This window comes from Theropithecus gelada, chromosome 5 (assembly GCF_003255815.1).
Source record: "Theropithecus gelada isolate Dixy chromosome 5, Tgel_1.0, whole genome shotgun sequence".
Lineage (NCBI taxonomy): Eukaryota > Metazoa > Chordata > Mammalia > Primates > Cercopithecidae > Theropithecus > Theropithecus gelada.
This window is the reverse complement of record NC_037672.1, coordinates 74,115,532-74,138,203: the sequence shown is the minus strand read 5'-3', so window position 1 is coordinate 74,138,203 and position 22,672 is coordinate 74,115,532. Positions and strand designations below refer to the sequence as shown.

Here is a 22,672-nt window from a genome sequence, read left to right as displayed (position 1 = left end):
ATGAATATTAAAGTAAGTAAAGAAGAGATAAATCTCCATTTGTTTTGATAGTAGGGTGATCTTTGGTGAACTTAGGGAAAGTTTCAACCAAGTAGTCATAGCATGATCCAAGTTAACATGCATTGAACCAGGCGTGATGGCTCATGCCTATAATCCCAGCACTTTGGGAGGCTCAGCGGGATGGATCATTTGTGGTCAGGAGTTCAAGACCAGCCTGGTCAACATGGTGAAACCTCGTCTATACAAAAATTAGCCAGGCATGGTGATGCATGCCTGTAAACCCAGCCACTTGGGAGGCTGAGGCAGGAGAATCACTTGAACTTGGAGGCAGAGGTTGAAGTGAGCCAAGATCGTGCCATTGCACTTGTTGCCTGGGCAACAGAGTGAGACTCTGTCTAAAAAAAAAAAAAAAAAAAAAAAAAAAGGCAAGTTAACAGGCATTGAAGATTAAAAGGGAAGTAATGAAGAAGGGGAGTTATCTGGTGTTAACAACTGGAGAAATTTTCTGTGAAGGGGAGTTTACAAGTGGTAGGACATGAAGCTGAAATTGAATATATGGTTGAAAAGGATTTTTTTGAAGACTCAGGATAAGAAAGCATTTTTACATGCCAGTGAGAATAATTTGGTAAAGAGTGGGACATCGATGGTGTAAGAGAGAAAAAGAGGGAATAGTTGAAGAAATTGTGTCCTCAAAGTGTAAGAGGGTATGATAGCTACAGCGTAAGTAGAGGGGTTCAGCTTTAAGAGGAGCAGGGACAAGTCTTCCATCATGATATGAAAATAGAAAAAAATGTAGTTTAGGAAGATTTAAAACTTAGTAGTGGGAATTTGAGATGCTCTCCTCTGATGGATCTGTCAATTTTTGCGTATTTATTTCTTTGGAATCTGTTTTCTATTGGATTTGAGGGTGCTAATCTGATGATGGTTTTATTTTGTCAATTAGCTGGTCATCAAATAGTTATCTGATAGCAATGGACTTGGGAAGAATTTGGGGACTTGGTTTCAGGAACTACATCTATTGGGGTAGGCAGCTGTTGTAGAGGAACCAGCTGTTAATAATGATAGAAGGTACATCCCAGGAAGTAGAACACAATTGGCATATTTAGTGATAGATAATGGAAAGTTCAGGAGAGCAACTAGTAAGGAAGAAATGGATTAGAGCATGGCAAGATACATTCTATCAGGTAGGTTGAACATAGTAATTAGCAATCTATAATTAGCAACTTTGGTACATAGACTGGCATATAGTTTGTAGCAGGAAAGCCTGCCATCAATTAGCCTGTGTTTCCCCAATTAATATTGGTTTAAGAGCACACTTCAGGCCAGGGACAGTGGCTCACACCTGTAATCCCAGCACTTTGGGAGGCCGAAGCTGGTGGAGGTCAAATGTTCGAGACCATCCTGGACAACATGGTGAAACCCCATCTCTATTAAAAATACAAAAATTGGTTGGGCTTGGTGGTGGGCACCTGTAATTCCAGCTACTAGGGAAGCTGAGGCAGGAGAATCACTTGCACCTGGGAGATGGAGGTTGTGGTGAGCCGAGATAGTGGCCATTGCACTCCAGCCTGGGAGACAAGAGCGAAATTCCATCTCAAATAAACAAAACAACAACAACAAAAAACCAGACTTCAGTTCCAAGAATTTTAGAGAGAAGGCATTAAAGGCATTAGAATTGCAAGAGTAAGGCAGGACCTTATCCTAGCTTTCTGGGGAGATCACTGAGATAGTAAGTTCAGCATAGAAAATAAGATGTGAATCAGTTAACCAGGACTGGCGTGTTAATTTGGGAAGTGGTCTTACAAATAATGCAGGGGTTTAGTTCCTATTATAAGGATCCATGTTTTCTGAGGTCTGAAGTTTTTACGTATGGGTAGGGTTTCTATAAGTGGGTATAAAAGGAAGTATTTTGCTAGAGGAGGTGGCCCATGCCGGTAATCCCAGTAGTTTGGGAGGCTGAAGTGGGAGGATCGCTTGAGGCCAGGAGTTTTGAGACCAGCCTGGGCAACATAGTGAGACCCTTTCTCTACAAGAATAAAAATTTAAAAATTAGCCAGGCATAGGAATTCACACATGCAGTCCCAGCTACTTAGGAGGCTAAGGCAAGAGGATTGCTTGAGCTCAGGAGTTGGAGGTTGCAGTGAGCTATTATCACACCACTCCAACCTGGTGAAAGAGCGAGACCCTATCTCTGACAACAACAAAAAACTAAAACGTTTTACTGACAAATACCACAAACATCATTAAACCTATAACAATAATGTTATATTTTATTATTAACTGCTTGACATAACTCTAAAGTGCTTTTTTCTTCTAAAATATTTTGGCTGCATGCTACTTGATTATATTTTAGTATAGCAATATTTTATAATACTTTTTTTATATATTGATAGCTTTGAAAGTTTTCTTTCAGTTTTACAAGTATTTATTACTAATGACATCCTAGCATGAAATCTGACACATTGCAATGCATAAAAAAGATGTACTTGCTGTTTTTAGTACTGCCATGGTTTTGTGCCCTGGAAGCACAGGAATTCTCATAAATCTTGTACATTTCCAATCAAAAGAAAAAAATGTAGAGAGGTTTATAGTTGTATATGCTGCTGCATTGTTCAGTATACTTCTGAAAAGAGAGAATTTCCATTTTGACTAGGATTTGATAAGGATCAAATCTTTTCCTTATGCTTTATGCTTTTCCTACTAAGTATATTAGTTTGCTATTGTTGCATAACAGATCACCACAAACTTCGAGTCTTAAAACAATGCATCATGTTTATCTCACAGCTTGTATGAGTGAGGAGTCCAGCTACAAACTGAGTCTTTTGCTCAGGGTTTCACTGGATTATAATCAAGGTGCTTGCCAGACTGTATGCTTATCTGGAGGTTTGACTAAGGAAGAATCCACTTGTAGGCTTTTTCAGGATGCTGGAAGAATTCATTTCTCTGTCTGACTGAAGGCCCTAGCTTGTTACTAGCTGTCAATTGGGGGCTGCCCTCAGGTCCTAGAGGCTGTCCACAGTTCTCTGCCACATAGCTCTCTGCAAAGGCATTTTACAATATGGCTGTTTGCTTAAGGGCGAATTTCTCACTTCAGTTTGCTAAGATAGTCTTATATAACGTAATGTAATCACAATACTGATATTCTAGCACCTTTGCTTGCTAACGTAACCTGATCAAGGAATGACATCTTATTAATTTGCCGTAGGCAAAATATGATGGAAAGCAAGTCACAGGTTCCAATCATGCTCCAAGAAAGGGGATTATATAAGAGTATACCTTATTGGGAATCACCTTTGGGTGTACATGTACAATAATTTTCCACGGAGAAGCTTCTGTACATTTTGTTTTCTTCTCACCACTTACATAGTTCTGTTGCCATATGTCTAGACACATTCATATCATGATATGACCTCTAGCCCTACACTTTCCTGTCACTATGCCAGGTAAGTCACTATAGTAGGTATTTTTTCTAGTGTTATACTTGGAAGTTTCTTGCAATGGTTAGCAATGACCTAGCATAACATGAAAGCGACCAGGAATCACTCACTATCCCTCTAAAGTCAATCTAAAGATATTCTTAATTCAAATTCCCCTTGGCTGGGTCCCAAAAACACACATGGCCATCTCAATACCACTTCATTTGAGGGGAAGGGTGACAGAGGGAAAGTAAGAGTGGAAAGAGATAGTCTTAACCAATTGCAACTAAAATTTTTTTTTTGTTGTGGATTTTATAAAAACATGTGACCACGTGAAAACATATTTTCCAGGGCCCCAAGAGTGGACTGAAATAAGTGAGGAATTTGGAAATTAAGTTTCATGAGCTTTATAGGAAATCCATTTCAAGTTGGCATTTATTTATTAACTTACTTGATAATTGTTCTCTGAATCTGAAGTGATGGCCAGGATTTTAAAACATGTGAACATTCTTATCCAATGAACTAGTTATAAATAAATGAAGAAAAAAACAGGAGCCAAGAGTTCCCAAGAAACTAAGTAATCAGGCAGAGCCTACCCACTATACATCAGATAAAGATTCTAACCACTAGAGTTTAACATATGTGGATTTAATTTATGAAAAACAATGAAAATCCATTCCTTTCCCTTAGAGCAGCATTTATTGTGCAATCATTGTGTTTCAGAGCTTCTTTTAGTTTTTTGCATTGTATTTAAGTTATGTGCTACTTAAATTTGTGGCACATATAGTCTAAATTTTGTTTTGAAAAGTTAATTGGTGATTGTGGCAGGTACTGCAGTTTTCTGACCAAAAAGGTCAGAAAAAGGTCTCTTTTCCTTTCTTCTTCCTCCCTATCCCAAAAATAAAAAAATAGAAAAAGCCTTCAATTTTTTTTAGTTATCAGATTGCTAAGTGTTCACAGAAATTGAGCCCTGTCCCACAAGACAAATTATTCCCTTAAAGTGTTCAGGGTAATCTTCTTTGCTAGTGATTTGTTTAGGGTCAGTCATGTGTCCCAGTTCTAGCCAATTTAAGGGGAAGTACTGAGAGTTATGGGAAAGAGAGATTCATAATGAGAAGTGACCCTTTCCTTCTGCCTTTGACCCCTAGAATGGTGACAGCCAACTTCTAGTCAGAAAAAAGAAAGCCTAGTATAATCAGAGAAGCTGAATCGAAGCTCTGACTTAACTGATTCTGCATGCCTACCTCTGGACATCCTATAACATGAGATGGGAAAATGCCACTTCTAGTTTGACATTTTTATTCCTTACAACAGAACCCCTCCTAATAGAAACAATGATGTATAAAATAAAAGTCAGACAAACACACACACATATAACCTTTATTCTGTTTTGTCTTAATACACGCACAATATGAGTTTATTTTGGTAATTTGGAATTACAGGAATTCACAAGGAAGAGATTTTTAAGAAATCACGTAGATAATTATATTAACAGTTTTTGTATATATTTATCTATTGCTACTATGCATACATTTTATATAACTTTTAAAGTTAGACTAATTGTTTTAAACTTGATTCCTAATAATCATAAAAATAAGCAAGATTAGATTGAATCTGGTTTTTTCTTTTAAAATTTCTTTTATTCATATAAGCACAATGTATAGTAATTAGAAAAGCCCAAGGCATTGGTTCAATGTAGGAAAGTGGACCACAGGTAAAATAGATGGAGTTCTAGAAGTATTTTAACTGTCTAAAAATATTATCTGTTTATGACTACCACCTAAGTTCTAAGACAAGGTCACTCTCAGGAAATTTCAAAGTCACTTATGCTATGTTCCCTGGTAGATAATGTTTGTGGTACCTTCCCCAGAGTATTTTTTTAGCTACTATATTTCTGTTGAATAGGCTTAAATTGAACTAATGTTGACTTTGTTAAATTTACTGTCATTAATGTCACTCCTGTACTAAACTGAATTGCTAAAAGAAATTCCATTTTTAACTAGTTTTATAAGCTAAGGAAGAGAAACAAAGATAGAATCTCAAATATCTGATATATTAGACTGACTCTGTAGAACACTTCCTTTTTTACAAGGAGTCCTCACCTTTTATTATAATAGGACATAAAATAAATGATTGTAGTATCAAATATGAAATATTGTCTGTTGAGTGGATTATCTGTAATTTCAAAGCCATATTTTTCTTTTGTGTTATAAATTTTAGTTTATACATTACATTATAATATATAATTATACATTATAATTTATGGACCACAAAATTCATATAGAATAATTATTTCTGTTATGTTTTTTATTACATATTGAACCTTAAGAGAGTTTCTTGGTTTGAAAACAATAAGCATATTGAAGCAATCTTGTTTCAATATTTACATTTTTATGTTTGCATATAAACTGATGAATAGATTCTGTTATATTTTTATTGTAATAGACTTTTTTATGTATATGCAAAGTCAACTAGGACTTCTTAACCTTTTTTTGTGCTATGAGCTGCTGTGGCAGTCTGGTCCATCCCTCTCAGGATTGTGTTTTTAAATGCACAAAATAATACAAATAGGACTAAAATTAAAAAATACAACTCTCTCTCTCTATATATATATATATATATGTGTGTGTGTATATATATATATTTTTTTGCATGGAATGTAGGTTAAGAACCCCTGAGTCAAGCTTTTGAATAGCCCTTCAGTTAATGTGTAAAAAAATATGCTCGAGGCAATTCCTAAGAGAGATCCATAATGAGCACACAAGAAGAACCAAGCTGAGATACATTCATTAAACTTGTGTGTGATAAAGCCCTTAGACTGTATCTGTACAAGTGTGTTATTTTTGCTTTTAAATCCCAGAAGTAAGAATTATCAGTTAAGGAAAACGTATATGATAGAGACTTAGAGAACATTGGTTTTGTTTCAACTTATCTACATCCCTGTGTTATCTACGAGAACTATAAAATCTTAGAATGAGTATACATGCCAACTTTGAGCATTTTAGCACACTACAGAATTTTAGCCTTGTCCAATTCAACTGTAGAACTGGACCATGAATTGGTTAATTAAAGGTACGAGTTTAATGAAAAAGAAGCTATGAATGAAAGAGTGAGTATGCAGAGGGAGTTCAATTGAGACAGAATTGGAAAATAAGGTAGGATGTGAAACAAACAACAACTCAACACTGTAAAACTGAAGTATGAGAGGAGAAAATCAAAGAAAGAAAGGACTTACCATTAGTTGGCAATTTACTTTCCACAATACCACACACCTGGAGTAATTAGAAATTACATTTCATCTTTTGTGTGGCACTACATAGCTCATGTAAATATGATAGTATCTTACCTATTTAAAAAATGTTGAATAGCTTAATTTCTTTTAAGACTCTTATCATGCTTTTCACATTAAATGGGTATTATACTCCCATTATTTTCATCCCTTCCCATTTTTCATAGAAGAAATAGACACAAGCCTGAATTATATAAAGAGGTCTTGTTGTGCAGACATATTTTGGAAACCATACTATTCAATGTGAATATCAGTAGGTGTTAGTTGTGCCATGGGCTGCTGTGGCAGTCTAGTCTATCCCCTTAAATTGTGTTTTTTAAATGCACAAAATAATACAAAAGGACGGAAATAAAAATATTACATGGAAATATAGTGTTGTGTATAGACTGCAGGTTAAGAAACCCTGCATCAAGATCTTTCCCTCCTTCCCCCAACACGCTCTGTCTTCTTTGATCTGTACAGACTGAAGCTGTAGTTTTCTCTCCAGAGTTCCTTTTATGTATCAAGCATCTTTTTGCTTGTGCATTTGCTTAATTTTGTTTTCATTTTTCTCAGTTATTTACAAAATATGGATTTAGTGAGATGAAGGGATAGACAAAAAATTCTTCACATTATTAAAATAGAGGACGTATTATGCATAGCGCATACTCAGTATGAGTATTTTCTTAGTTGAATTTGGAAACATTGTTATTTTACGGCAGTTAATTGCCACAAACTCCATAGACTATACAGCCTAGAGAGGAATGTTCTAAACCCCTGTCCAAATCCTAACCCCTCTAAAATTTCCCTTTATATAGAGGCACTTCACAACCTGTACCACATAAATAGGATGAAGGAGAACTACTCATGGTCTTATCAGGTTGGTGGAGTGGTTGGTGGGGTTGGTGACTGACTCCTCCAAATGCCGGAATGCTTTTGAAGCCAAAGAGAAAAACAGATCCATTTTTTTTTTTTTTTTTCGTTTTAACTACAGGAGGGAAAGTTGATCTTATGGGCAAGGGGCTCTGTGCTCTATGTACTATATAGCATAAAACTCTAATTGCTAATATGCCCCTTTTGGAGAAAAACTCACCAAAGCATGCTGAGTTTAGACCTGTGTTGTGGTTTCTCGCCTTTGATTTTTTGGCATTCTTGTGCCTTAGGCTGCAGGTATTTTAAATATTTGTACATTATTATGTGAAGAGAAAGTGATAAGAAACCTACATAATGTGTTATATGAGGTCAGAAAAGGCAGAGATTAATTTAGAAGTTGATGATGACAAGAAAATATTTTAGCATTTTTCCTGAAGATTTTTCCTTAATAATTGAGGCTCTGAAAATGGAGGTTCTAAAAGAATGACAACTTAAGTGTAAATCCTGCTTTGTTTGTATGTAAACATGCTCTAACATTTGTGTTGATATTCCCAGATGGAGAGATTCATGACCTTACCCTTCTTCATATGACTTCTTGTGTAGTCTATCAATCACAGAGAAAAATATCCATAGATAAGTGGATCAAAGCATGGGTTTAAAAAGGCAAAGAGAAAGAAGAAGTGATTTACTGGGTCTGACACCCTATTTAACATTTCAGGATCAAACCAATACCAAATTCCTAGGACATAGTAGGGAGTCCAGCAGACAGTGAATGAAGTGGCAAATGCAACTGTCATTTTTAGAGTCTTCAGCCGTGCTCTTGGTATATTGTTCTTGGACTGATTCAGTTGTAGTTCTGTTGGATAGAGAAAAGAGCAGGTGTTTAAAGATCAGTTTTCTCACGAAACCAAAGTGGACAAAAAGGAAAACAGCATCACTAATTCAATTTAATCAATGGGAGAAAATTTTCAGTATTTTAAATAATAATAATTTGTTTGAAAAGCATGTTTTAATGAGAGTTTTCCACTATGTCACATAATGAATAGAAAATATTGAAGACGATAGTGCTCCTATTTCTGCCAAACTAATCTGAATTTGAAGTATGGGATACTCAAACTCTTAACATATAAATTTAAGAGAGTAGGTGAGGTTGAGCTCAGTTGAATTCTTTTTTAAAAAAAATATATTTTTTTTATTTTAATAGGTTTTTTTGGTGGGCTGATGGTGTTTGGCTACATGAAAAGTTCTTCGGTGGTGAGTTCTGAGATCTCTGTGTATGCTGTACCAAATGTCTAGTCTTTTATCCCTTGCCATCCCCCCTTAGTTTCCAAAGTTCAGTGTATCATCGTTATGCCTTTGCATCATCATAGCTTGGCTTCCACATATGAATGAGAACATATGATGTTTGGTTTTCTATTCCTGAGTTACTTCACTTAGAATAATAGTCTCCAATTCCATCCAGGTTGCTGCAAATGCCATTATTTCATTCCTTTTTTATCACTGAGCAGTATTCCATAGTACATATATACCACATATTTTTATCCACTCATTGATTGATGGGCATTTGGGCTGGTTCTATATTTTTGCAATTGCAAACTGTGCTGCTGGAAACATTCCTATGCAAGTATCTTTTTCATATAATGCCATTTTCCTCCCCGGGTAGATACCTAGTAGTGGGATTGCTGTATCAAACAATGGTTCTACTTTTAGTTCTTTAAGGAATCTCCACACTGTTTTCCATGGTGGTTGCACTAGTTAACATTCCCACCAACAGTGTAGAAGTGTTCCCTTTTCACTGCATCCCTGCAAACATCTATTATTTTTTGATTTTTTGATTATGGCCATTCTTGCAGGAGTGAGGTGGTATCACACTGTGGTTTTGATTTGCATTTCCCTGATCATTAGTGAGATTGAGCATTTTCCCCTATGCTTCTTGGCAATTTGTATATCTTCTTCTGAGAATTGTCTATTCATGTCTATTCGATAGTATTGTTTGTTTTCTTCTTGCTGATTTGTTTGAGTTCTCTGTAGATTCTGGGATTAGTCCTTTGTCAGAAGTACAGATTGTGAAGATTTTCTCCCACTCTGTGGGTCGTCTGTTAACTTGCTGATTATTTCTTTTGCTGTGCAGAAGCTTTTTAGTTTAATTAAGTACCATCTATGTATCTTTGTTTTTGTTGCATTTGCTTTTGGGCTGTTAGTCATGAACTCTTTGCCTAAGCCAACGTCTCGAAGGGTTTCCAATGTTATCTTCTAGAATCTTTATGGTTTCAGGTCTTAGATTTCAGTCTTTGATTCATCTTGAGTTGATTTTTGTATAAGGTGAGAGATGAGGATCCAGTTTCATTCTTCTACACATGGCTAGCCAATTATCCCAGCACCATTTGTTGAATAGGATGTCCTTTCCTCACTCTATATTTTTGTTTGCTTTGTGAATTCTGACTTCAAAACAAAATTATGTTCACTGAGTATCTTTGATACTAAGGATAGTAAGTATCATGTGTGGATGAAAGTGTACTACCCCAAATTATCTATCTCAACTGTGTGCTTCTTTCTATGATAGCTGAAATAATTTCACTTTTCATATTAATAGAGCCTTTAAAGTTCATAGGTTACACTTGTGAAGAAATTTGCTGGAAATTAATGGAATTAGTGACTTTTTACAGTCAGGCTGCCTACCTGAAATTTTGAACTTAGTTCTTAAAGGTAAAAAGGTGCAATTCTGAAGTGCTCAAAATCTGTTCTTGTATTTCATAATAGAGAACTTCTGTGTTAAGTAAGAAATACTCTTCACATACTATATTTTTTTTTGAGGGAAACAGATAATGCTATTCAGAAATAGTCATTTTGAAATTTCTTATTAATTGGTCACCAAAGAGTGGACATATAGAGGAAAACATTTACCTGCATGGTGTTTTAATTATGAAATAATTTTTTGTCTAGAAATATTAAAGTAATTTATTAAATACAGACTGATTATGGATTTTTGGGAGACAAAACTAATTACTATTTACTCTGTGCCTTGCTAGAGGCTTTGCTCTTTTCACATACTATTCTATTTTTTTTTTCAGACAGAGTTTTGCTCTTGCTGCCCAGGCTGGAGTGCAATGATGCAATCTCGGCTCACTGCAACCTTTGCCTCCCGGGTTCAAGCGATTCTCCTGCCTCAACCTCCTGAGTAGCTGGGACTACAGGCATGTGCCACCACACTCGGCTAATTTTTGTGTTTTTGGTAGAGACAGGTTTCATCGTATTGGTCAGGCTGGCCTCGAACTCCTGACCTCAGGCGATCCATCCGCCTCGGCCTCCCAAAGTACTGGGATTACAGGCATGAGCCACCGCACCTGACCTTCACACACTATTCATTTAATCCTCAATATCTGTAAACTTTGGTGACACATCCATTTAAAATTCAGAAAATCATCTTGGCTTAGCAAGTGACTGAAAATGAAAAAATATCAAGACAACCACAACATGTCATGCTTTTTCTTCTTTTGAAACATCATCACAGTCGATAATTGGTTTATTGTTTATGACTTTTCTGCTAGACTGTAGTCTCCATGAAAGCAGGATACTTACTAGATTTTTCTTACTCACCATGGTATCCCCACCTAGCACAGTTTTGAGCAACGCTGAGTAGTCAGTATGTATTAATCAAATAAATAAAATAATAAATAAATGTGTTCATAATAGTTATGGCTTCCTGCCTCTGCTTTTTTTGTTTTTCTGCTTATGTACTGCTAATATTTCTTCAGATTAACTCCTATTTGAGATTCACCTTCTTATTTTCCCTCTACCCTTCTTAGATATCACTTATAAAATGGAATCTCTCAAGATAAGATTTTGAAGGCAAATTGTTTTTGCAGTATACTTTTTTGGAAATATTAAATACCATTTTGTGCTGGCAGGTGAAAACTGCCCAATTCCCTATTAGAAAGCATCACCATGAATATTTTCTTTTGAAAATACCTACTGAGACTATTCATGCTGTAATAGTTAAGATGATTTCCCTGTTAAGTTGTACCAGATATAACTTATGTACTATGTCATTGATAACATGTCTTTTGGATGTCATGCCAACATAACAATGTTTATTTCATAAATATATACTTTATTTTTGGGAATGCACCATTTTACTAAAGCAAAAAAGGTACAAACACGTGTGAAGTTTTGAATGAAATCATCAATTACATAGTCAATAATATTTCGCATGTTAACATACACACAAATGTGCATAGTTTACATTGTATAAATATAGGGGATTTGAATATAAAATGAAACAGCTTACTTTAGCTAGTTTATTGGATAGCATTTAACAGGTTGTACTTTTCTATAGTCTAGATATCACAATTTGTACTTGCTACCCAGCAGAAACCATTTGCCAATGCTTATCCTGGGTCTTAATGGAATAATCATTAATTCTTCTTTAATTTCATGATGCAAATGTAGAACAGCAGAAGATACTAAGTTACCTTATCTGTAAATTGAGGATGATAAAAGCATAATAAAAATGTTACCTTATGGGGTGATTGTGAATATTAAATGAGCTAGTATATACAAACTGCTTAGAACAGTATCTGGCACATAGTTCATGCCACTCTGTGTTGAGTATCACTGTTTAAAAACTGCCCACAAATGACACTAAATCTAAGGAATACATACTGTGGGGATCCTGATGAAGGACCCGTGTCAGGGTGAAGATGATTTTTGCATTGCAGATCAGCATGATGAGAAGAGGGATGATGAAGAGGCAGCTGAAGGTGAAAAAATTATAAAATGCTTGATGCCACCATTGTGGAAAACTGCAATGTGTTACACATTGAGAGAAAACTGTTGTCTGTCCGGAGCTGTCTGCTAGATGAATCATCCTGAAGATGTATAACTGTATGAGACAATAAAAAGCTATGTTACTTTTTACCAAATGGTATTTGAAAGTTTTCTCTTTGGTACTCCGCTAGCCTTCTAGCATGTTACCTAAAGCAATTTCTAAGTTCCTTAGTATTATATTTCTGATGTTTCTATGAAAAGTCATGTGACTATTTACTTAAAATATGTTTGGGTAAGTGTCAATAGATCTACAAGATTTTGGATTTTTAACAATTATTTCAACCTTGAAGAATAATCATCTTTCAAGGATTTAAATGTTGTTTGTATTTCAGTTTCCAGTACAATTGTGCTGAGTAAACTTTTCGCAAGTGATTTTGCTCATAAGTTATATCTGCAGTAACTATAACTGTGTCTGGCACTTAGAATGTACCCCCCAAAATACATATTTAAATTTTATTTTAGAGACAGAAACCCTATTAAAATGACATTTTAAGAAATGGTCACAAGACATGAAGAGACAGTTGCTCAAAGAAAGCTGGAACATGTCAAAACAAAAAGCAAACAAAAAAACAACCGAGGAACCAGCTGAAAAGAGCTTCCACTTGCCAAATCTGGGGCAGTTTAAGCATTAAAATACAAAAAAGAAACTGATCTAAAAGAATGATAAACTATTGAATAAAGTAAGGATCCATGAGCCCATACTTGTAAAAATTACAAAATAACAAAAACAACAAATAAATGGGGGAAAAAAACCTCTTCCATAATGTAGAATGCCAACTAATAAATGAAAAGGAATAAACAGAATTAGTGATTAACATTTGGTAATCACTATAATAAGTGATTACAGCAAGAGTCATCAATAGCTGGTAAAAATAGTGGGTGGAACTTTGAGGAGAACAGGATATTTACAAAATCTCAAAGTATCAGTCTGCAGGATACTTATTCATTATAAGGAATAAAATACTCACTCTACAGAAGAGAAATATCTAGATAAGTATGTTAACATTGCCAATAATAGGACCCATTGACAATGTCTGTCTCCTTATGTAATGCATTGAGAACTGAGCATCACTAATTTGGTATTTTTGCTTAAAGTATATAACCTGAATCTAACCTTCAGAGGACAAATCCCAACTGAGAGACATTTTACAAAATGACTGGTTTGCACTCTCCAAAAATGTCAATATCACGAAACACAAAGAAAGACTGAGAAATGGTTCCAGCTATAAGAATACTAAAGAGGTATGCAACTAAATCCACCACATAATCTTGGATTTTCTTTTGTTAAAAGGGCAAAAATTAAACTGGGACAACTTATGGGCTCTGAATAGAACATATAAATTAAATAGTGGTAATATATCAATGTTAAATTTATTTTTTATTTTGACAATCATTACTTTGGCTGTGTGTGAGAGGCCTTAAACACACTTCGAAGTATTCAGGGGTAAAGAAAAATCATGTCTACAACTTATTTTTAAGCAATTGGGAAAATGTAGATAAGATAAAATAAATAAGCAAATGTAAAATGTTAATATTTGAGAAAATTTGGGTGAAGGTATCTGAGAAATCTGTATGATTCTCGTAACCTTTCTTTGAGTGTCAAATTATTTTTAAAAAGCCTTTATCCTACAACTTTTAAAAACACAAACTGAATTAACAATTAAGAAAATGTTACACAAGTAGTTTTCAAAAATAAATTCTAGTGGACATTTACTCATTATTTCTCTATTCAGTAAACACTTCTTACCTAGTTATTTATAAGCTTTTTCCCTAAGAACTTTCATTTTACTGTGAAACACTATTAAAATGAAATGAAAAGAGAGTGTAAGCATTTTTAAAATGACAGAAAGTAAATTCAAACAAAAATGTTACAATTTTTTTTATTTTAAGCAAATGAGGGATTCTGTTATTTTTTAAGTTTTTGATTGAATTAGAAAATTTTAATTTTAATTACAGTATTAAGAAACATGATTCTTTTCTACGCTACCAACAAAAAACACTATAAAATATTTTAAAGATACTTTATTTTCTAAAAAAAAGACATACTCCGTTCCCATTCCCATCACCTCAAAAGGGAAAGAAACCTTGGCCCTGTTAAATAAGTTGAAAAGTTGATTTTTAGTTTCAGGTCTTTTTTAATCTTCAAGGGGAAAAAATGATTTTAAATTAACCCACTAGAGGGCGTCTAATAATTTTACAATCACTCTGCAGTCAAGAAACCCCAACAAGTGCATTCAGCTAAGTTTATCTTATGATTCAGACGTTTTTTTCCCACATTACAAAGTGAACCTTTCAGTTTTCTGTAATTCTTTGCAAGCTGACCTTATTTAAAGTTCAGCTTTGAATTAGATCCAACAGAGGCTGTCAGTTAAAGTCTTTGGAATGGTTACTTCACGTAGAACCCGAGAATCTTATATTTCTTTAAGGTTTTAGCTACTTCTCTCTGTACCATCCCAGTTGGACTTGGAACCGGATGACCTGAATTTTACTTTTTCTCTGCTCTGGGCCACATTTTCATCTTAATATTTCATGTTTTAAAGGCATAATGATATCACTGACTGGCTGATGAAATCACAAGCGTAGGTAGTATGCTACATGAGGAGCAAGTTTTTCGCTAGCACCACAAAAGTCTCTGGCCCAATGAGTGGAGTTTGATAGTAGTTCTTGTCACAAGTATAATGTTGTTGCATGCTAGTTTTGAGGAGAGATTAACACATTTGAAAAACAGTGTTTTTTTTCTGCGTTTGTCCATATTTCTTGCTCAGGCCTCTCGGGCATTACTTGTTCTTTCTGTTTTCACACCAACTTGGTGAGTTCTGCTATAAGATTCTAAAAAGATGGGTTGTGTGTGGTCCAAATTGGTTCATTTGTAACTGGAAAAAAATTTATAGTTTAAAAAATATGTTTTTAAAAAAAGCCATGATGAAACTTTCAATTAGCAATGACTTTGAAACATAGTACTATGATTGAGTTAATGGCTATCTTATTTAACACATGCTTATTTTTTAAGCAACTCTTTGGTAAAACTAACTATAGCTGGCATTCTCTGTCATAAAAGATAAAGCAGTTATAGCCTTCGATCAAGGAATTTAATATTTGGTAGTGGAGATATAAAATGTATGTGATCCAGGTAATACAAGATAGACCGATAAATTTTAAGAAAGGTATAATAAAGTATACAAAAATTCAGAATCTTACTTGCCCATAAATTAACTTGCTACTGTCTTAGTTCCATTTATTTTGTGCTCCAAGACCATGTTCATTTGAATGATTAATATACAGATCCACTTTGCTTTTAGTTGTTCATTTGTCCTTGGATTTTATTTCTTTAATTTTGGTATGTTTCTCCTCTCTTGTCCCTGACCCTGGTTCTCATCAGTGTTTGTTTTATTTTGCCATAAACAAGAATATTCTGTTTTCATTTTTTTTCACAGGCAATTGCAGTTGTTCATTTCTTCTTGGAATATTATCTTTAACACTCACCTTACCCACACTAATTACACCCTTACCTAGTGTTATCCAAAGGTAATTATCTTCTGATGTGTGCTTCAGTTTCCTCATCTATATATGGAGAAAATAGTAATATCTACCTCTAAGGCCTATCATGACAATAAATGAGTTAATACATGCAAAGCACCTGGAATAGTGCCTGGAACACAGCACTGTATAAATCTTAACCATTATCATAATTAAAACTTGAAGTACACAATTTTTATATGTATCCACATGCATTTATATATGTATACATGTGTATCATATATTTTTTTCTTGATGTCTTTTAAGCATCAGTTTTCACTTCAAGCTTTTTCTGCCTTTTTCTTCCCCAGCCTCCTATGGGTAAAAAGGAAATAGACAATATTACAGTGTTCAGTGGGCAGAGGTGGGTAGAGCGTAGCAGTTAAAAGAGCTGGCTATGGATATGGCCATATATAGATAACTAGATATACTGATACACTGAGATGTCCACTTATTAAACAGTAATCTTGGCCATGTTATATAATATTGGAGGTTTAGTTTCTTCATGTGTAAAATAAAGATAATGATTGTACATAATTTATGTGATTGTTGGAAGCGTCATATGAAATATTGCATGTAAAAGCTTATTTATGGATTTATTCACTGCCTGTTCTATGAACCTAGCAAGTAGAAGCTTTTAGCCAAATTCCTGGCACATATTTATGTCCTCAAGCATTATTTATCATCATCAACATTATTGCTGTTGTTTTTTCTGCTAGTAGGACGATACTATGTTGTAGCACAATGTTTGGCATATTGTACCTGTGTGATAATATTTATTGAATTTAAACTGTTTGCCAATGTCAGTAGTGCATTCTACACCAGTAAATTCTCTATGTGTTAAGGCAAGCCTCCACACATCTTCAGACAGCATATCTTTACACTAAGGATGAAGGAGAGGCCCACATTTCTTGCCCGCAGGCCTGGGTTAACCATATAATTTAAAAGCTGTCAATATGTGATGCTCTATATTAGCACAGATAAACTAGTGTTAAGCTTAACACAGATAAGCTATGAACTCTTTCTGCAAATAACCTGCTACTCTGGAATTCTTGTGGTATTAAATGACTCTTATTAGAAACCATGTGATTTATAAGTAGATATGGGCACATCTAATTTAGGAAATGTCTTCTCTTCCATTTATATTTACCACCCTAACCACAGATGGTCTTAAACCAAAGCTATCCCAGGGTGTTTGTTGCTTTTTCATTTCCTCCTTCCCTCCTTTGTTTTTCTTTTTTGCCTTTCCTCCTTTTTCCTCCCCTTCCCTTCTCTCCCTCCCTTCCCTTCTCTCCCTTCCCTTCCCTTCCCTTCCCTTCCCTTCCCTTCCCTTCCCTTCCCTTCCCTTCCTTTGCCTTCCCTTCCTTTCCCTTCTTTCTTTCCCTCTTTCCCCACTTTTATGTACGATACCTCCAAGACTTGAATTACTGTGCTCTGGCATGTATAGTTTTGCAGAGTGAGTATGATAGCTTTGTGACCAGGGAGTAGTTTGGCCAAATTTAGTAATCACTCAGAATGCATGCTATAATTTTGAAATATTTGAAATAATCCACTTTTATATAAGTATTTCTTTTTGCAGTTTCTTAAAGAACCAACAATTCCATACTCATATTTCTGTACTTTTTCTTTCCTGACTTCAAAAACTCTTTTATGAAGGCAAAAAGAAAAAAATGGGCTTAGGAAGAAAGGAAAAGAAGAAAAATAAACATTAAATTAGTAATTAAAATTAAGGTGTAAAGTCTTAGGTGATTTTATAAATTGTATGACTTATTCTTTATAATTACTCTTTTAAATGTAAGTAATTTGCTCAAAGTCACATAGCTGGTAGGCGGTATTACTGAGATTTGAGCCCAACTCCATTTGAATCTCACACTCATGCCACTTTTACTATCTCCATTGCCTTTTGAACTGTTGCAAGGAGATACGAGGTCTTTAGCAACTGTGACTGGGAGCTAGTGAATAGTCAAGTGGAGGACTGGTCCTCCTTTACCTCTATTTTAACGAGAGCAGCTCCACTTATTTCTGTGTCATTCATTATGGTTTTTTGTGCGGGACTTTTTGTATAGGACTTTTTTATATACAGGATTTTTTTACTGTATTTTATTTTAAAGATTTTAAATAGACACATAATAATTGTACATATTTATGGGGTACATTGTGATATAGAATTTATTAAAAAGAATTCTATTACTAGCATAAAATTTGAAAATTTCTATGCCACACTATGCTAAAACTTCTGAGAATGCACTGCCAAATTATCACAGAACATAGCTTCCGAGGTTAATAATGAGGAAAGTGGAAAATCTGGAAGGTCAATTTGAAATTTGGTCATTCTGAGCTGAGGCAAAAATGTCATAAATTCCCAGATCTCCAGGCCTGAGTGGTGACAACATGTTTGTTAAGATTTTTTTTTCAACTGAGGTATGAATTACTCAAGTAATAGAAAATCAGTATGTCCACCAAAGGATGAAAATTAAAGTTACCCTTTTCATACAAATTAGGTACAACAGGATGTGCCTTTGTCAATGGACTTATCCACAGACCATGGTGAAGCATGAGACACACTCATGTGTCACAGTCTAGATATAAAAAGCCCTCTTTCTCTCTCATATTCTTCATCAAATATATGTAACATTGGTTATGGGATTGAAATCTCTTTCATTCAGAGAGATTGCAGAGAGCCATAATAAAAGAAAAGAATGAGACATGAGTCCAACAGAGCACGTGACACTGGGAATGCCAATGGATCCTTTCAAATCAGTGCTTTTTGAACTGCAAGATATGCTCAGTAGTGAGTTTCAATCAGCAGTAAAAAAGGAAATATAACAGAATAGAATATTTATTTCATCAAAATTGTTTCTCAGTTATATGTGTGAGAGAAAGAGAGACAGAGACACACATTTTCAATGTAGTGTGTGTTTCTTACTTTGAATTATTGGAAAAGGATTTTAACACCATTGTCTTCAAAGGTTTAGACCTTAGCTCCCTTATGTGATGTAGGTATAATAACACAGCTCCTATTTACTTCATAGAGTTAATGTAAATATCAAACAACATTACTTATGTGAAGTTATTCAGGAAGCTTCAGCAAAGTACTTTAAAGTGTTGTTGAAAATAAGGATGAGTCATGTGTTTTACAAAATAAAATAACATTTTCTGTGGCTCATATTCACATAAATCTCTCTAGTAATGTATTTGAGGTCAGATTATTACATGAAATTCCTAAACAATTCAAAGTTAAGTTCCTATTTTCTTTTTGCTACATCAAGTTAGATAAATATTTGGCATTATCTTTCTATTATTGCTGTTAATACTTAGATGAAAAGAATTGGATTGATAAAGTAGTATTTCATTTATAGCTTCTAGGAGACTTCTAAGAAGAATCAAATCGTGAGTTTGCCCTTCAGTTATTGCAAATAGAATTATTTCCACTTTGGTTTGGATTTTAAGCTACATCAGCATCTCAAATTACCAACTACTTTCCACACACTTGTACTTACACAGATCTTATATTGCTACCAGTCATGTCCTAAAGCAAATGATTTTACTTCTCATAGCCTGCCTTCCCTCTCCCTTCTGCAAACAAATAGGCAGACAAACAAACACTCCCCTTCTCAACCGGATAATTTCAATGGTTTTACTATTTAAACTCCTTGGCTAAGAAAACTGGAACTTTATTTCCCCCTGCTCTATTATTAACTCTCTCAATCCAATTTGTTGTCAAGTTTTGTATTTTGTTTAAAATGTCTCTTTTACTATCAATTATCTTTGATACCACCCTAGCCCCCTGATCACCTCATTGCCAGATTTTTAAAAAGTCTTTGTTTTACTCCACTCCATTTGGGCCATTTGAGCCTACATAAATTTTCCCAAAAACTTTTTTTTTTCTTTTTTGAGACAGGGTCTCATTCTGTCACTGAGATTAGAGTGCAGTTGCAGTGGTGCATCACGGCTCTCTGCCACCTCTGCTTCCCAGGCTCAAGCGATTCTCCCACCTCAGCCTCCCGAGTAGCTGAGACCACAGGTACATGCCATTATGACCAGCATTAATTTTGTTTTGTTTTGTTTTGTTTTATAATTTGTTGATATGGGGCCTCCCTATATTGCCCAGTCTGATCTTGAACTCCTGGGCTCAAGTGATCCTCCCACCTCAACCTCCCTCCCAACCTCCCGAGTAGCTGGGAGCACAGGTGCAAAAGTGTAAAGAAAGAATGTGGAAAATTTTAAGAGCATAAGCCTTAGCTAAATCACCTCATTTCAGGTGATATGTTTGCTAAAGTTATTCTTATATATTGCATCACTGTGAAAGAAATCATAAATTTTTCTTCAGAAAATGAAAGCATTTTAGTTTTTCCCATTATTCTTATCATGACACACACACATTTTCAAAAGAAATATTAAAGTGAGAAATTGATGGGATAAAACAGTTATCCAGCTTTCTAGTGTCTTGTGCTATATAGTGAATTCTGCATGGCAGTTTTTTGTTGTTGTTGTTGTTTTGACCATCTGGTCCATTTAAAAAGTCTAGATAAATTTCCATTTTCAGAGGCAAGTTTTGGAGGATCCTAGTTAATTCTGATTTATTTCTTGACACATCCTTGTATCCTGGGTTTATCATGTAGTACATTTACATGCAAGAGAAAACTTGTTCATCTGCTATTAATGTTCTTTGTTAATTTCAAGAATTTGTCCCTTTTTTCGGGGATCTGATTGTTAAAATGGTAGGTTCAGCAGGTCAGTTAACCGGGCTGCCTCTGATGAAGGCAACCTGGGAAGATACTGCCCTCTGTGGGGAGGGCCTGTGCCTACTCTGTCAGCCATATGGCTTTCTCAATAAGCTGCCTCCAGCAAAACTCAAGTTAACTTTAGGGAAATATTTGGATTTCCATACATCCAAGATGTCTTACTTTTCTTCTATATTCAGTACCATTTAGCTGCAAACTGCAGAGCAACATACTAATCAAGAATAATTCTGTCTAAGCTGCAGTGACAGAATTCTTAAAATTTTCACTCAAGAAACCTTAAATAAGAAACATTATACATATTTTCTATCTAGGCAAATTTCATAATTCCTAAAAATTATCTCAACTAAACATTAAAGCCATGTCAACCAGAACAAAAAGAAAAATAGAAGAATAGAATGGAGATAAGGTCAAGTTTGAGAATCGCAATTTTTGGGGGGAAGCATTTGCTACGTAATAGGTATTATGTGATCCACTTTATTTATTTATTCATCACAAAAGCAGTATTAAGTAAGCATTAACCCCCATGTTACATTTTATCAGTAAAGGAACTGAAACCAGAGAGGTTAAGAAATTTGCCCAAGGTAACAGAACAGAGCCAGAATTAAACTTCGCTCTCTGACTTCCAGAGCCCAAGCTCTTAAAGGTAATACAGTACTTCCTTTGATAAGACCTTATATCAAATTTAGATAGGAAATCTATGATCACCATATCCAAATAAGTTTATGTATAATGGCTTACCTGTGGTCCTGCAAAGACACTACTGAGGATCCAGGCCAGGCCAACCATGGACTGTCCGAGCTTGCTGCTGCTTTTCAAAGCTAGGGGCCTCGTGATAGCCAGGGAGCGGTCCAGGCTGATCACCACCATCATGAAAGCTGGGACATACATGGAGAAAAGCTTTAGATAACTGAGAACTTTGCAGAGGAACTCTCCAGCATACCATTGGACTGTAATGTTCCACATCCCATCCAGTGGCATGACAATCAGAGTCTCCAACAGGTTGGCTAAGGTCAGATGTTTCAAGAGCAGCTTCATTCTTGACAGCTTTTTCCCTTTCTCTTTCTTCTGTGTCCACTTCTGAAGTTTCAACAGGAAAGAAGCATTAAAGGTCGCAGAGAGTAGAAAAAGGAAGAAAGTAACCATCACTCGGATCTTTCCAGACAAGGTCAGAGTGGGGAGGTTGCCCTGCATCAGTGGGATGCTGTTGTTGATGACTGAACAGTGATTTTGATTCTGTTCAGGAGAGGCACTGTTTGCCATATTTTCCCAGGACAGAGCTTCAAGACCTGTGTCTGTGGCGCATCTGATATTTTATTGTAACCGAATCTAAAGTCCTGTTTTATTTCTACCTTCTTTAGATGGAAACGTCACAGGTTTAGACATATGTCAAATTTTGTCCCTGAGATACTTAATGAGAAAGATCAAGGTTAACTTGTTTTGTGTATTGGTAATCCAACAGAGGGCTAAAACAGAGCAGGCCAAATGCATTTTGAGGGCCACATGTAACTGTAGCACCTCAGCAGATGGCCTGGCTTTCATAACACTCTTCCTAAGTGAAGAAGGATACTCACAGCCTAATTTTGAATTTAAAAGACAGTCATGATATTATGATTTAAATGACTTTAAAATTTTTTTCTAAGAACTATTTAGCGTTAGTGTTCTGTCCAATATACAGATGTAGAATGATAATGAAGAAAAATGCAAACAACTTGATCCAATTAAAATCCATTGTCTTAAAAACACATTTCTCAAAAACATTTCTTGGTTTTCCTTTTCAAACACACTGTTGAGCACTCCAACACTGGACAAATACACTCATTTAAAATTATTCTACAACAAATTAAAACTTTACATTAGAATCAATCCAATTGGCTGCATTCAAATTTATTAATCAATCTTACTGCTCAGATTCATGCTTAAGTTAGAGTAAAACGGTTAATCAGTTTTTAAATTATTGCCTTGGTTTTTATAATTATCTAAATATTGTACTTGCTGTTCTTACACATTAATGCATAGGGGAACTAGCT

The 22,672-nt window shown here is 35.0% G+C and overlaps 1 protein-coding gene and 1 non-coding gene across 3 annotated transcripts; one reads left to right on the top strand and one right to left on the bottom strand.

Moving 5' to 3' along the window:
• Nucleotides 1-7,005: 7,005 nt before the first annotated feature.
• On the bottom strand, nt 7,006-21,946 carry GNRHR (gonadotropin releasing hormone receptor). Of its 2 annotated transcripts, none has more exons than XM_025386237.1 (3): nt 21,384-21,946; nt 12,220-12,439; nt 7,006-8,413 (listed from the first exon to the last, which is right to left on the bottom strand). In XM_025386237.1, the coding sequence occupies exons 1-3, from the start codon at nt 21,903-21,905 to the stop codon at nt 8,169-8,171; spliced, it is 987 nt and encodes a 328-aa protein (XP_025242022.1). In that variant the 5' UTR covers nt 21,906-21,946; the 3' UTR covers nt 7,006-8,168. The 2 variants fall into 2 exon arrangements, with proteins under 2 accessions (XP_025242022.1, XP_025242023.1); XM_025386238.1 differs by having other exon boundaries at nt 8,169-8,413; nt 12,220-12,311; nt 21,384-21,905.
• LOC112625601 lies at nt 14,909-15,059 on the top strand. Its single transcript, XR_003119684.1, has one exon. It is a non-coding gene; the product is annotated as a small nucleolar RNA SNORA62/SNORA6 family (small nucleolar RNA).
• Nucleotides 21,947-22,672: the final 726 nt, after the last annotated feature.

Bases quoted from the DNA above. Each gene is read 5' to 3' on its own strand.
- GNRHR (XM_025386237.1), bottom strand. From the start codon at position 21,905: ATGGCAAACAGTGCCTCTCCTGAACAGAATCAAAATCACTGTTCAGTC. The intron at 12,440-21,383 runs GTAAGCCATTAT...TGTCTCATACAG, and splicing joins GTGTCTTTGCAGGACCACAG to TTATACATCTTCAGGATGAT. The intron at 8,414-12,219 runs GTATGTATTCCT...TCTATCCAACAG, and splicing joins CCTTCATCAGGATCCCCACA to AACTACAACTGAATCAGTCC.